Genomic DNA, 16525 nt, shown 5'->3' on the forward strand with positions numbered 1-16525 from the left:
TGCTGGCCCCCCAACAATTAAAAGCAGCAGTCAGCAATCAGAACACACAACCCTGATTTTTGGAGAACAAGGTCCTTATGGCCCACCCTGGCCCCAGCAATGCCACACTAGGAGCTTGGGCTGCTGTCCCCTCTGCCCCACAGTGGGGCTGCATGATGGCGGATGGCCACCACGACTCAGGAAAAGCTGAAATTGACCGAAATTCAGCAGCCTCTTCATCAAGCTCTCCCTGGGGTGCAGCTGTGTTTTCCTACATCTAGAGGTCCAAAGTAGTTCATGCAGACAGCTTCTGCCAGTGCAGTCCTTGTCTTGGTAGAGATGTATCTCTGGACCACCCCACTCTACCATCTGATGTACCCTTTAGGTAACTAGGTTTTATGAACCTAAAACACTGTAAGTTTTAGCCCAAACAGAAGCTGTCCCCTTTAGGAAGTTCATGTTGGCAGGCTGTCACTGGTCCCACGGATGCTGTCATGTCCCACGCAGGCCCTCGGGTACCAGTTCCCTTCTGCCTACAACAGCAGCTCTGAGCATCATCACCCCTGCAACTTCTGAGCCCTCCTTCGCTCTATCCAAGTCAAAGCCCCATTCCCATCCCACCCAAGGGCCAGCATGGAACAGTCCAGGGATCTCAGGCCATGGTCAGTGCCAGGAAAGTGCCTTTGTTCCTTCTGGAGGTGAGGAGAGGGAAAAGAAAAAAAACACGGCTCATCTTCAGAACTGAGATAGGAAACTCCTCTGCCTGCGGTTGAAGAACAGTTTTCTAGAACATGAAAACAATGTCCAAAAGGGTGGTTTGGGGTCCCTGGTAGAATGATTTTTTAATTCAATAAGCCCCTAAGTCTTTTGTGGGAAACAAACCACCCCTTGTAACACTGGGGGTGCCACAGATTTTGCAGATTTTTTAAAAGAGTTTTATTTATTTGAGAGAGAGAGAGAGAGAGAGAGAGAGAATCCCAAGCAGGTTCCACACTGTCAGTGCAGAGCCCAATGCAGGGCTTGAACTCACAAACTGAGATCATGACCTGAGTCAAAATCAAGAGTGGGACGCTTAACCCACTGAGCCACCCAGACACCCCAAGATTTTGCAGATTATTAAATGGCGATCTTCTCATTGTGAATCAGCCCCCAACATTAAATCTCTTTATTCAAAAAGCATAAAGACTCTTTTTTATGAAAAAAATTTTATTTTTGCACTGATATTTATACAACTGTAAACTCAAGGAATCATCCAATACTTGTAAAAATCTGGGGGGAACAGTTAATAAGCACCTTCAGTGGTTTCCACAGTTTAAGAATTGACCGTCTGAAAACTTTTAGAATGAATCTAGTAGAATGAATAAAATAGTTATAAAAATTATACAAAATCATGACGAACATTTGATATACAGGGCTTGATACGGAATGATAAATATAAAAAGGTGAAACTAATTCATGGGGCTGGGCTGGATAAAAGACCCGCACGTTCCCCAAACTGCGTGATTCTCGGGAATGTGTTTGGCTCTCAGAAGGAACTCCAATCATTCAGGGCAAGGCTCGTTCCCGGTCCAGGCTCCATTGTGATGCCGCAGCACATGAGGACAAAGTGAGGAGGGGATACGGGCTGGAGGGGTGATGAGTGTACTGAGGTTTGCAGATAAGGGAAGGACCTCTTCCCCAAGGAGAAAAACAGACGAATTCTTCCACGTCCTCAAGCGAAGGTGTCCTTTGGCAAAATGTGCCATTTTCTCTTTGGAGAGTTTTTCTTCTTGCCGTTGCTAAATACCTTCTTCTCCCCTTTCCTCTTGGGTTTTCCACTCCTGCTCCTGACCAACCTCTTTGTGACACTTTCTCCTGAGCCTTCTCTGCGCCCTTACCCCAATCTTTACAGACTCCATCTCCTGATGCCCCACTTTCAATCCAAAATTCCTACTGTTTTGCACCTCGGGACGGCAGCTGATAAAAAGATAACACTAGCTGCTCGTACGGCCAGGAGATGTTTCTAAACAAACTGTAGAAACATAAACATGAAATGTGGCGACGGTCCCTTTAATTACACCAATGAGCAATAATGGGTCTGGGTCAGGAATATAAATACTCACTCTGGCCCTTGTAGGTGGGAACACAGCCAGCAAGAGCCATGAACAGAAGGGGAAACAAAGGAGACACGGGGTCATGCTGACGGACTGTAGGTTGGCTCTCACCAGCGGAGGTGGGAGACGAAGGCCTATAGACCCGTCACCACTGGCACCAGCCCCCAGTGGGGCCATGCTGCTCAAGAGACCAGATGCTCGGATCCAGGTGCTTTGGGCAAAGGGGGATCGTTTGGTATCCAATGGTGTAATTTAAGGCACATCCAAGAATCCTCGTCCTCAAAACCCAACTCTACGTGTTGAAATTCCTACCACTGGACACTCCTTCGATTGAAGGGCTTGGCCTACCAAGGGCTGCTGCCGAAATGCCAGTAACTTATCTGGGAGGGAATGCTGATGATCGACCATACGTATCCACATGGCCCTAAGACCAGGTGGGTTTTGAACAAAACGGCAGGGCTTGCTCACTATGATGGGGGCCTTGGGCAGGATGCAGGTGGTATAGAACTTGGGAGTAAAAAGCCAGGAGCATGAAGAGGGAAATCAGAGCACCAAGAGAAAAAAAGAGGGGGAGGGTTAACTCCCTCCTTCATTCACGGCCTTGCCCAGGTGGCCCTGGCTGGTGCGTCGGGTAGTTAACAGGATGGTGGGTGTGTCAGAGTGAGGCTGAGCTTATAAGGCCACAGGGGGAGGGGGCAGCTCAGGCCTGGGCGGGCCCTGCTCATCACCAGGGGGATAAACTGGGGACAGTTTCCAGAGCACTGGGATGGGCACATAATCCGGAGTCGGGGTTTTCTGTCTTTGTGGAGGGGGAAGGGGCTTTCCCATTCCAGAAGCCGGGGGCATATGTTTTGGGGGAACAGTGAGGGGAATACTGTCGGGGCTCAGGCTGGGTAGGACCTGGGCCTGATCGCCACCAGGTCGGACAGTTTTCAGTCTGGACCCTTTCAAGTAGGGTGACGCTGAGTACCTGCCGAGGGAATGAGGCCTTCTTGTCTTCATTTCCGCTCGATGCAGTCAACTCCCAGGGTGTTGTCAGGGCAACGGCAGGTCCTACTTCCGGGGGTGGCCAAGCAGAGGTGGGTGCAGCCACCATTGTTCACCGAGCAGTAGTTGTGACCTGGGAAAGGCAGAGGTCAGTCCAACAGCCATGTAAGAGAAGAGCCCGCCCATCAGTCCCCTTCTCGGTTTCCAGGAGACCAAGCGTGTGGGTGCTTCCAGAAAGGGAATCCTCACGGTGATGGATTTGCCAGAGGGCAAAAACACTGATTTCTGAGTTGGGGACTGTGCGGATTTACCATGAACCTTATCGATGGTCTCAGGGAGGGTCTTCCGGCTCTGGTTGTAACACGCAGCTGGAGTTTTCAAGCACAGAGGGCTCTCTGTCTAGCTTGTCCACTCGGCTTTGCACTGGCCTCGGGGAGGTAGGGAGCCAAGGGGGGTGAGGGAGGGGAGAGGTCTCCCAAGAGGCAACACAGCAGGTCCTGGAGCCAGGATGCCTGGCTGACCCTCCTGCTGCACCACTGTGAGCCCTGTGACTTCGGGCTAGTGGCTTCCGTGTCCTTATGCATAAAATGGGCACACAAATAGTACCTACCTCGTGCGGTCGCCATGAGGATTAAGCGAACTAGCAAACACAAGGCACTTAGCACACCGCGTTCACATACGTAAAGGACCCAGCTCACGGTAAGCACCTTGTCCGTGTCTGTGATTATTATTAGGGGTAATTACTATTGTGGCTGTTAGGCCAAGTGGAGGGACCCTTAAAGCCACAGAGACCGTACCATGGATGTTCCTACTTGGAACCCGGAGACCACACACTTCCAGACCCGGCCCAAGATTCAATACTCTTCCTCCCCCTTGTCCACCATTTCCAGTTCATTGCCTAATGTTTCCTAGGTATTGACTTGGCTCACTTATTAAACAATGCAGGCCCTCGATGGAAGGGAGTGCGTCTCGCCTGCCATGTGACCAGGGTAGGTGGAGGCCCCACGGGCAGCAGGCAGGGCGGAGGCGTGGAGCCAAGAGCATCCCTGGCCGCTGAACGGCAAGAGCACGGGGGCGTTACCTTGGGGACACTGAGACAGGGCCGTGGTGACACCGTACAGCCGGGTCTGCTTGTGGGGGTGGAAGGTATCCGTCTCTTTGGAAATGGCAAGATCTACAGCAACCACAGAACTCCTACAAAACACCAAAGGGCAGCAAATAAAGACACATCTGGTGGCTCCAACCTTCTGTCTACTGGGCAGCGTCTTCTGGGGTTTTGGGGATAAACTGGAGGCCGTGAAGGGACACGCTGGGCTCACTTCCTAGCCATCCGCCCCTCCTCCTGTGGTGGGAACAAGCCTGCATTTCTCTGGCCTCTTTAAAAAAAAAAAAAAAAAAAAAAAAAAAAGGGCAAAGTTGAGCTAGCTCTGCCCCTCAGCTCTAAATTCCAGGCTGGGAAATCGGCTTTCTCTCCAGATGCCCGTGGCCACAGCTGCTTCCTCCTTTTTGCAGGAAGGGGTGGTCAAGAAGGGGCTGTGGGAGGGGCGCCTGGGTGGCGCAGTCGGTTAAGCGTCCGACTTCAGCCAGGTCACGATCTCGCGGTCCGTGAGTTCGAGCCCCGCGTCAGGCTCTGGGCTCATGGCTCAGAGCCTGGAGCCTGTTTCCGATTCTGTGTCTCCCTCTCTCTCTGCCCCTCCCCCGTTCATGCTCTGTCTCTCTCTGTCCCAAAAATAAATAAACGTTGAAAAAAAAAAAAATTTTAAGAAGGGGCTGTGGGAATGTCGCAGTTTAAATAGAATGAAGTGGGGGCACGGGGTAGGCGGGGAGCCCGCCGGCCAAGTGAGCCTGGGCCAGCTCCTGGGGGAAGAACAGACAGGCTCATGAAGTCCAAGTTCACAGACTTGAAGCTGCCCATCCGGGAGCCCTGGGATGGTAAACGGCCCCTCCTGGCCCCCAAGGAGCCCGGCCCTCACCCTCCTACGCCCTCCCCTCCTGACGGGCAGAAGGGCGAGGCACAGGGCGGGTATCCTGGAAGGTCAGGCCGAGAGGCCACATGGGAAGGGCCTGGCCTCCCCGAGACAGGGTGGCAGGCTCCTGCTCCCCCCGCCACCACATACCCCGCCCCCACCCTCCCCCCTGCCCCCCACGCTGCAACAGCTCACGTACATCTTCCAGTCTGTGTAATACAGATGCTTCCCGTAGCTCGTAACAGCGAAAGGATACTGGAGCCCTTCGAGAACCTTCCGTCTGCTCGGCTGCCCGGGCTTCAGACACTCCACCCGACTGGTGCCTGTGTGGAACAAAGACAAGCCGTTCATAGAAGAAATGGCCCCTTGGTGTCAAAACGAGGAACGGAGGCAAGGGTGACAGAAAGTCAGCCTTACGATGACAGATCCCGGAGAACACACATGACTTGCTCTTCAACAGCAGAACGCGGTCTCCTCATCCTGCCTTGCCCCTCTCACTGGTCAACACCCACCTCCGCTGGGGAACCCATACCTGGTTCCCATGTGGGCTGGGCAGAGGACCATTCCTTGTCCTGCCCATTCCCAGAGCAGCTGGGGACCCGGTGGGAACGAGGACGTCTTCCAGCTCTCGCTCAAGTCCCTACCCCCCCCCCCCCCCCCGCCGAAGCCTCCCAGGCCCTCCCTCCCTGCAGTCAGAGCTCTTAACAACTGCTAACCTGCACCTCGGCTGCAGCCCCGCACAGCCTCCTATCAGTGCCCACACTGGGGCCAGCTCACGGCTTGCATTTTGATTTAATTTTAATTATGCGTGCTTCCCTCCTGTGGTACAGTCCCTGCACCGCCCCCCACCCTGGCCCTGAGCACCTGACAGTATTGGGAACAGGGCAGGTACTCCACAGGCACTCGAGGGATGACTGACCTTGCTCCCCGACTGAGCCCACATCCCTCCCCTGAGGGACACCCCAGGCCAGGGGCTCACATCAGGACCCCATGCCTCTCTTCCCTGGCTCCACAAGTCTTGCCCGAGCCCTTGGGGAACAGATGCAAGTGACAGGATGGAAGTCACAAATTGCCTAATGCAGAGATAATAATAGGATGAGAACAACTCTAAGGGTCAGCAAACTTGTTCTCAAAGGGCCAGACAGTAATTAATTTAGCTTTTGTGGGCCAAGAGGCACAATCGAGGACACTATGGAGGCATTTATTTATGGAACCTTTTAAAATGTAACATTTAAAAATGTAAAACCCAGGGGTGCCTGGGTGGCTCAGTCAGTTAAGCGTCTGACTCTTGATCTCGGCTCAGGTCATGATCTCGGCTCAGGTCATGATCTCACGGTTCATGTTCAAGCCCCACGTCAGTGTCTGTGCTGACAGCACGGAGCCTGCTTGAGATTCTGTCTCTCTCTCTCTTTCTCTGTTGCTCTCCTGCTCTCTCTCAAAACAATGAATAAATAAAAACCATTTATAGCACCTGACTCGTACCAAAACAGGCGGCTGGCTGGATGTGGCTCACGGGCTAGGATTGGCTGACCCCTGATTTAAAGATGGAACACTTGCCCTGGACACCGTCAAGCCTATAGAAACCATGCATTTCAGAGCAAAGACAGGCAGCTGATTTTTGTGTAGGAAAATAAAACAGGTATCTTACACTCTCTTCCCCATAACAGATCCCAGCCTACAGTGGGTGAGAATAACTGTTTAGGTTAAAAGGAAAAAGCAGTGTTGCAACCCCAGCAGCCAGGCGCGGGGCTCTTCGTCACCTGCGTCCACCCAGCAGAGCTGAGCCGAGTAGGCATCGAATGTAAGCCCGTTGGGCAGGCCCAGATCATCCTGCACCAGAATCTTCCGGTTTGTGCCATCCATATAGGAAGTTTCGATTTTGGGGCTTTCTCTGTTCCAGTCTGTCCAATAAAGATTCCTGCAGGAGGAAAAGGAAGGGAAAGAGGAACAACAAAGATGTTATAAGAGGAATAACAAAGAAAGAACAAAGATGGATAAGAAAAATTTTATTTAAAAAAAAAAAAACTTTAAGAGAACCCACGATGAACACATTAAAACCCAGGATGGCTAAAAGGGGTCTGGAGGTGATAAGACACCTTTTCCTTTGTAGGAGATACTTGGGTTTGGTTCTTGGTTTGAGTTTGGTTATTCTGGTCCTAATGACCTCACTTTCCTTAAACGTAACTGATACAGCGTATCTCCATAAAGCTATTTAGAAGAACAACACAAAACAACACACACCTGAGATAAACATCTGGGGATTCCTACATGCTGTCACTACACAGGGGTGCATAGTGGACCCAGGGGCTCGGGCACATAAGCAGATGTTGACAGAGTTGGTGGCTGAGGTGTCTGCCATAGGGGAGGTGGCCAAGCGGCCACAGAACTGGGGGTGTGGTCTCACGGGGAAGGAATCACAGCGTGAGGTGCAAAAGGTCTCGCAGGTAAGATTTAAAACTAACTGTAGGGAAAAGAAAAAAAAGCATTGATGTGATGACAAAACCCCCAGGAAGGGGTCTCCAAGGTGTCCATGCTGTGTGGGTCTCAGCCCCAGGGGTACATTTATGCCACTTGGACACCATTCTGGGGCTGGTACAAGGCAAGTGTTTATCCACATTCGACTCGAATGGAAATACCCAATTTCTGAGCCGTGAACTTACAAAGTCCCTTCCTAAAAGATTTACAAGTAGAACATGGTTGATCAAGTCCATGGTCACAGGGAACTGTGGCATTTCACAGTGCATATCTGTAAGGTACCAGCTGTAGACCTGTTCATCCTGGAACTCATTCACTTCAGGAGACTGATGCTGGCATTGGAGCCTGACATTTGAGAGTATCTGAAAGAGCAGTTGCAAGTCGAATAGATTTACACAGATTTACACAAAGATACCCTCTCACGGAATCCGTTACGATGCCTCTGGGATTCACCAAGTCAGTCTCAAACAGCACCCGGCGCTGGGTCCCATCCAGCTTTGCAACTTCTATTCGATCCAAGTGAGAATCAGTCCAGAAAATGTTGCGGCCAAGATGGTCGAGGGCAATGCCTTCTGGGCTTCCAAGATCTAGAATCAAACACGGAATACTTCTGGGTTTTTAAAGCAAGTTAAGATTAGGTTTTGTGGATTTACTCAGTGTTATTCCCCTCGGTGTTCAATCCTTGCACTTTGGAAAAACAAATGGGAACATGAAATGCATGTTGCTGATCAGATGAGCCACAGTCAAAGTGACAATGTCACTCGTTCACTCGGCGGACATCTCATTATGTACCAAGCCCATAATGAAGCCTAAGTGGTGGCCCTGGTTTCCAGGAACTTGCAACCAATCTCAATTCAGACTGAGTTTTGGTTTTATGGGAACGTGGAGGGAGACACTAGACTTAGCCTGGGGAGACCTGGGAGGGATTTCTGAGGGAGACAACACCTCGTAAAGCTGGCTCCCCCAGGACCCACAGGAGTTTGTCAGGCAAAGATCCTGGATGCGGGCTTCCAGGGAGTGGGAGAAGATTGGATACAGCATGATTTTGTATGGCTGGAGTCCATGAGGACGGGAGAGTGCCCAGAGATGAAGTTAGGATGCCCGTGTTAAAGAGCTTCGAGCTTAACCCGCAAGCATGGGGGGGGGGGGGAGCATAGAAAAATGCAACAAATCCATACACCTTGTTCATTAGTTATTGGGGGAATAGGGTCATCTCAGAGGAGTAACTGCAAGAAATCACAGCTGTTACTACTTTTGCACAGGTATCAGGAGTACAAAGAAGGGGTGTCAGTGATCGCATATAGCACTCCTGGAAAGTCCTCACTAGGTTTTAAGTAACTGATTTCCAAGCCAGGGGCTGCCACAGAGTAAGCCAGCCACAACAGGAACCTTCAGAGCCACCGAACTAATGGTTCCCGGACTATAAATAAAAGCAAATGAAACATCAGAACCCCACCAGGGTTTTAGTAGTGTCACTTAGGATTCCCTCCTCTCTACTGATCAGAGAACTGAAGGTCACTTAGTATGGCTGGAAGTGTAAGCAGGAGGCAGAAGAGGCCAAGGATGAAGCCATCCTACCCGAGGGATCCTGGATATGAGGAAATCATGCCCACATGTGTTCTTTCATCAGCGTGGAAATGGTTCAGAACGTCCGCTCTCTCATATCAGCCTCCACTAGACTCCTAATATGACCATGACCCTAGATGCTGGAAACACCACAGCCCCGTCCCCCGGAAAGGACCCCAGCCAGAGGCAGTTTATTAAGAATTAGAAAAAGCACTCAAACAAGATTTTTGTTATTCAAACCAAAAGTAGAGATTTGTAAAGTATGACACTGTTTCCCACGTCCCTAGAGGTGAAGGGACAGCGAGCCTGACCTCCAAAGACCCCTTCCGACTTTCAGACAAAGGTAGAATAAATCATTCTGGGGTGTATCTGGAATGAGCACATTCTCTGCCAGGACACCAGTCACTCAGACACACAGAAGAGTGGGGGAGAAAAGGCTGTTCAGTGACAGTACTTTGCAAGATACCCAGAGGAACCCAGAAACTCCATGTCTCTCTGGTTCCTTATCAACAGCTCTGATCCTGACCTCAAACCCAAGAGCAATCAAACCTCCTCCAACTAGGAAAACACTACTTTATGAACTATCATGCCAAAGGAAAGGTCTGGAAAGCCTCCCCCTTTACTGTGCAGTCAGGGCAATTAGGGAAGACAGCAAGGCAATATATTCCACACTGCTGATGTCAAAAGGAAACAGATGATGATCCTGATTAAAGATGTTTGGTTAGGAGTTTAACTCAAGGAAAGAAAGAGAAGCTTAGGATTCAGGCTGCATGAACTAGAGAGGAGATACATACCCCCTCTTCCACTCACTAGGGATGCACCAACCTGTACCACAATGAAGATTTAAGTGGAAGTTTCTTTCTCCTTTATTTAAATATTTTACAAATTATTTTTCAATAACTATTTTTATTTGTAAATAAAAGAAAATTTATTCCCAGTGATCTTTCTTCTACAAAGATCGCATTCTAGTTTAATTCTGTGTTTTCACAGTGGACTTTTGGCCTGGAATGTTTCTTACTGTGCTTAAAGCTTTCTTGGATAATTATCAGTTCCAGAAGCAACAGGAAATAGCAATGATGACCTATTCCCCTTTTCCACTGGGTTTTGAAGTCAAATCACAGACAATAGCAACAACATTTTTAACACACACACACACACACACACGATGCAAAAAGGCATTTTCAAAATTCTGCTCATTAAACGAAACCATGAAAACTACCAGACATTATTTAAATAGCATGTCAGCTTCCAGAAAAGGAGTCAGGGTCTATGTCCAAAGCTAGACATATTTAACTCAACCTCAGCCTGGTTCCTGTTGATCATCTTTTGTGAAGGAGCCAAGAAAGGAAAAAAACTGTCCCATAGGCACCCTTCCGGAACATCAATTATTAGAGAAACATTAAATTGGAAGTGGGAAAAGTGACATGCAGCCCCAAGTAAAAAGAAATACCGAACGAGGCTCATACATTTTGAAACCGTATCTTTGATTTCAGTGTTTTGCTGAGGAAACAAGATGATTTTATACAACTATCATTGGCATAACAATGTCTTTCTTTTTTTCTTTCTTTCTTTCTTTCTTTCTTTCTTTCTTTCTTTCTTTCTTTCTTTCTTTTTTATTTTAGGGATAGAGAACGCAAGCAGGGGAGAGGGGCAGAGGGAGAGAAAGAGAATTCCAAGCAGGCTTCACGATCAGCACAGAGCCTGATGCCGGGCTTAATCCCATGACCCCACCCTGGGAACATGACCTGAGCCCAAATCAAGAGTTGGATGTTCAACCGACTGAGTCACCCAAGCGCCCCCACGATGTCTTTCGATTGAAAATACCTGCAAGTCAGCTGCTGAGTTACTGACTTAGCAACATGTAATATTTGACCTTTTCAGTAAAGGTGAATTTGTACAGACCCTTGGATTTTTGCTGTAATGGTCTTTAATCTTGATGAAACATATCCACATAAAATAGTCATGACTTGTTGAATGTAGGCATTACAATAACGCATAGAGTTCTTGACCTTAATCAACCTCTGTAAGTTAAGGAGTTGAGGTTAAATGCTGAGGGGTAGGCTGTGCCAAAGCGTCGTGGACCTCATTACCAGTATTGCAACTGAAATTTGAGGAATGTCTATGGAAGCCCAGCCCGATTTGCTGCACTCCTCTGACACAGGCCATCAGAACAGGTGCCAGTGGAGCTAAGGTAGAAAAGACATGTCCCCCCCACCACCACGATGTCACAGGTGGAAGTGACAACTTTTGACTTGAAAACTGTCTTGGGAATAGACAGCTATCAGGGACGATATTTGCCAATATGCTTGTAACCCTCCCAACTTTATGATCATCTGCCTGCTGCCTTTGGGGAAATCCCAGTGGAGCATACCACGGGGCAGGCATTCTGAGAATCAAGTCTAGGCTCAACAGGCAGAGGAGAAATGCATATCCAAAGTGGATGGTGGAGTTTGGCCCTTACTGTTCATTAAAACTGGGTACGTAAGCTTTTAGAGAAAGGCGTGGGCACTTACCTGTTTTAACTTTATTCATCTTAGGCCAGCCACAAGTCCCAGCTAAGGTGTTCACGATTTAACAATAAGTCCTTGGAGGACTTTCCAGAGAAGGCTGGAAAGGGTGGCGTTGAGGCCAAGGACCCAGTCAGCCTCAAATCACCATATCCTGTATGCAATCATACGCCCACTCCTCTGCTCTCTCCCAGGAACCCTTTGGGCTTCCAGAAGCCAAACCAAGAAGGAAGAATGGTATTTGCTTGCCCACCTTGCCGAATGATGGTGGTTGGCTCTCCGCCATGCAGACTGGCTCTCCCAATGGAAGGCTCACTGATGTCGGTCCAGTAAACCATCTTGTCCACACAGTCGAAGGCCAGGCCAATGATGACTTTATCCTGGAAGTGCAGACCAGCCATAAGAGTGGCCCACTCACTAGCATTTGAGTGACCAGTGATGGTGGGAATCTTCTGTGTGCTTCCTGGCATCCAGACACCTTTATTTTATGAAAGGTCTTCAAGTCTTTAGTCCATTTAAAAATGTTTATTACTGAGCTGTAGAAGTTCTTTATATAGTTCAGCTAAAAACTTCTGTCGTGTGTGTGTGTGTGTGTGTGTGTGTGTGTGTGTATTTCCACTCATTATGTAGTTTTTTTCAGTTTCTTTTTGTTGTTGTTGTTTTGGGTTTTTTCTTTTTGTTTTTTCTTTTTTTTTTTTTAATTTTTTTCAACGTTTTTTATTTATTTTTGGGACAGAGAGAGACAGAGCATGAATGGGGGAGGGGCAGAGAGAGAGGGAGACACAGAATCAGAAACAGGCTCCAGGCTCTGAGCCATCAGCCCAGAGCCCGACGCGGGGCTCGAACTCACGGACCGCGAGATCGTGACCTGGCTGAAGTCGGACGCTTTAACCGACTGCGCCACCCAGGCGCCCCAACTTTTTGTTTTTTCTTAATGGTGTTTTTAACAAAGCACAAGTTTTAAGTATTTATTAAGTTCAATTCATGATTGCTTCTCTTATACTTTTTCTACATCATCTAAGCAACCTTTGCCTACCTAAAGATCATTTTTTAAAAAGACAAATATTGGAAAGGAAGAGGTAAAACCACTCTAAGACAACTTGATTGTTTCTGTAGAAAATCCCAGGGAATCTATAGAACTATTATAACTACCAATTAAATCCAGCCAGGTTGCAGGTACAAGGGCAATATAAAATGGTATTTCTACATACTAGCACAAAATAAAAAATTTAAGAGAGTAATGTTTAAAATAACATTCAAAACAAAGTATTTAAGAACAAATATTTTTACACGTGCACGATTCTACACTAAACGCTATTAACACATCACAAAGTGAAATTAAAGACCCAAATAAATGAAGAGATAAATTAGTTGAATAGATTGTAACATTTAATATTGCTAAGATATCAATTTCCCCTAAATAGAGTTAAAGATTCAATGCCATCTGTATCAAAATCCCAGTAGGCTTTATTTTTCCCTTTGGTAGAATCTTGCAAGCTTACTCTAAAATGTCTATGGAAATGCAAAGTGAGGGAAAGCAAATATATGAAGAACTCCTACAACTCAGTAACAACAAATGACTCAATTACAAAATAGGCAAAGGATATGAGTAGACATTTTTCCAAAGAAGATACACGGATGGTCCATAAGTGCGTGAGAAGATTCAGGTATCGCTTGTTGGAGAAACACAAATCAAAACCACGACGAGGTAGCACTTCATACATATTAGGATGACTAGCATTAATAATTAAAAATCATAAGTATCAACAAGGATTTAGAGAAATTGGGATCTTTGTACCACGCTCGCGGGAATGTAAAATGGTGCAGCTAAGGAAAACAGCATGGCAAGTTTCTCAAAATATAAAGAAAACATACACAGAATTACCATATGATTAGGAAATTCCAGGTCTGGTTCATCCTTAAAAAAAGTGAAAGCAAGGACTTGAACAGACGTTGGTGCATACATCCCCGCAGAAGCAATATTCCCAAATGTCCATCAAAGGATGAACAGGTAAACAAAATGTGGTAAATCTATACAATGAAATATTATCCAGCCTAAGAAGGAAGGAAAAGCCTGGCACGGGCTACAGCATGGATGAACCTTGAGGCCATGATGCTAAGTCAAGTAAGCCCCTTCCAAAAGGATAAATACCAGATGGTTCCAAATATATGAGGCACCCAGAGGAGTCAAATCCATAGAGACAGGAAGCAGACTAGAGGTTGCCAGGGGCTGAGGAAGGAGGGAGTTATTATCTAACGGGGACCGAGTTTCTGTTTGGGATGATGAAAACAGTTCTGGAGATGGATGGTGGTGACAGTCACACCATCATTGAGAAGTGGTTAGAAATGGTAAAAACAGGGGCGCCTGGGCAGCTCAGTCGGTTAAGCGTCCAACTTCGGCTCATGTCATGATCTCGCACTTTGTGAGTTTGAGCCCCGTGTCGGGCTCTGTGCTGACAGCTCGGAGCCTAGAGCCTACTTCTCTCCCTCTGTCTCTGCCTCTCCTCTGCTCACACTCTATCTCTCTCTCTCAAAAGTAAATAAAGATTTTTTAAAAAAATTTAAAAATGGGAACAATACACAAGACACAAAATAAAAGAACAGTGAGTATCTCTCCTATTGTATCAGTGCCCTCCCCTCCACCGGCCCCACCTCCATTTTCTGCTTTTCACAGCCTCCCTTGACATTTAACCTCTTCCCTTCATCGTGGGCGACAATGACTTTCACAGGGAACCCAGCCCACTCCCGCTACGTGAGCGTGTGCTTGAGAGGACACAAAATGAGAATGATGCTCACCCTCAGAGGGATTTGTGTGTCAGTGAGGGAACAGAACAATACAAAGATCACTTATTCGTTCGGCAGTTGTGTTCTGAGTGCCAAGCACTGTTTTGGCTCTAACACCGCTGTGAAACAAATACCTCCATGAAACAGGTGGATGGTTTCTGGTCTGGCATGCTTATATTCCTAGCGGGAATAGATACATCGGATAAGGAACATATACACTGACACATAATGTATCGAGCAGTACTGAGTGCTATGGTGAACACAAAGCAGGATAAGGGGGCAGAGAGCAGTGTGGCCAGGGTGGCCAGGTCAGGCCTCTCAGAGAGGTGATGTGCCAACAGAAATCTGAGTGAGGCGAGGCAGTGCACTGCAGAAGGGTCTGGGAGGGAGAGGACTCCAGGCAGGTGCAAAGGTCCTGAGGTGGGAATGTGCGTGGTGTGTTGAGGACCAGCCAGAGGGTCAGACAGCTGAAGCTGGAGAGTGGGGGGGATAGTGGCAGGAGATGGGATGGAGGAGGTGGCCAGAGGACAAAGAAGAACTGGATTCATTCTGTGTGAAGGAAGAGCTCGTCAGAGGGTTTTGTGCAGGAGAAGAACACGAATCCAATCGAGGCTAATTAGAAGGGGATTTGAGGGGTGCCTGGGTGGCGCAGTCGGTTAAGCGTCCGACTTCAGCCAGGTCACGATCTCGCGGTCCGTGAGTTCGAGCCCCGCGTCGGGCTCTGGGCTGATGGCTCAGAGCCTGGAGCCTGTTTCCGATTCTGTGTCTCCCTCTCTCTCTGCCCCTCCCCCGTTCATGCTCTGTCTCTCTCTGTCCCAAAAATAAATAAACTTTGAAAAAAAAAAAATAAAAAAAAAAAAATAAAAAAAAAAAAAAGAAGGGGATTTGAAAAGCGTCTTCACTCCTTACGGAACCTGAGGGCCGCCCCCCCTTCCGCCCCACTGCTCTGGCAACCCTGACCCAATCCCGCCGGAAGCCCCCAGGTCTCAGGTCTGGGTTCTTGGCGAGAGGGGGTCAGGATCACAGATGAAACAGAACAGCTTTTCAGAAGTGTCCAACCCCTAACAGACAAAAATTCCCCAACTGGCAGAATGCATCTTTGATGCTTTGAAAAGCTCTAAGCCGAAGCTGTTACCGCCTCGGGGCAGATTTGAGGATCCCGAGGTGATGGTCTGCCAAACACGAGCCACTGTACTGAGCAGGAAGGGCAAGGTCAGACCTGGGAGATGCACACAGACCAGATCTGCCAGCTCATGTGATGCCCCACCTGAGGGGTCAGACACCACAGTGGCCTCTCCATGGCCTTCCCGATTCTGCTCCTGCCCTCCCAGCTACACAGGCGGCTCGGGAACACAGTGGCCCCGTCTAGAGACGGACACCTGCGGTCACGTGGAATCAAGAGGCTCCTGCGTCCAGGGGTCAAGCCCCGGTACTGGTCTAACTACACCCTGCTTGTTTTTCCGGGTCGCTGAAGCAGAAGCTGTCGCCAAGTGCACTAAGCCAGCACTCACCGGGGCATGAAGCAGCGTCTTGGCTTCTGACTTCTGCATGGTGCTTCCTTCCAGGGGGAGGCGCTCTATCTTCCCGGTCTGAGCAAAGAGTAAGTGGGTCCCAGGTGGCAGAGGGATCACAGCAGTGGGGACAGAGGGTCCGTGGTGAATCGGGGGGGCCACTGTACTCAGACCTAGGTGGCAGGAGATGTCAATGAGCAAGGCCTATGTGCAGGAGGAGTGCACACAAACACACACACGGGGTCACGCCAGCTTCACGGCACCACAGGCGCACAGCTACTCAATGCCCATTTGTATCTAAAAGCACAAGTTGCAGAAAGACCTCAGTCAGAGGGCATTTGTGAGGAAGAGGAGGTGGGGCATGAGTCTGCCATTAAAGGTCACTTGAAAAAAAATGGCCTGGACTTCCCCGAAACAGAAATAGAAATAATGCGACCATTCACGTCCTGCTTTGGGCACGGGCCGCGGCAGTGAACCAAAACAGCCCCTGGAAAGCCCTGCCCGCAGGGAGCTCACTTCCCAGTGGCAGGCACTAAGCTTCCCAATGCTGGGGGGACTAGCAGGGAAGCAGCCCCACGCACCCTGTCCCCGTGGTGGGCGAGGGTCACATCCACTGCCGTGCGGGAACACGCCCCTTCTGGGCTTTCAGGGACAGA

At 48.7% G+C, this 16525-nt stretch overlaps 1 protein-coding gene across 1 annotated transcript in view; it reads right to left on the reverse strand.

Moving 5' to 3' along the window:
- Nucleotides 1–1174: 1174 nt before the first annotated feature.
- Nucleotides 1175–16525, reverse strand: part of NID1 (nidogen 1) — an 85145-nt gene continuing 69794 nt past the window's right edge. The window contains 7 exon segments of the mRNA XM_030334820.1: nucleotides 1175–3192; nucleotides 4141–4253; nucleotides 5226–5349; nucleotides 6787–6944; nucleotides 7917–8088; nucleotides 11828–11954; nucleotides 15870–16042. Coding sequence (XP_030190680.1) covers nucleotides 3071–3192; nucleotides 4141–4253; nucleotides 5226–5349; nucleotides 6787–6944; nucleotides 7917–8088; nucleotides 11828–11954; nucleotides 15870–16042 — 989 coding nt within the window. The 3' untranslated portion in view covers nucleotides 1175–3070.

This window comes from Lynx canadensis, chromosome D2, assembly GCF_007474595.2.
Source record: "Lynx canadensis isolate LIC74 chromosome D2, mLynCan4.pri.v2, whole genome shotgun sequence".
Classification (NCBI taxonomy): domain Eukaryota; kingdom Metazoa; phylum Chordata; class Mammalia; order Carnivora; family Felidae; genus Lynx; species Lynx canadensis.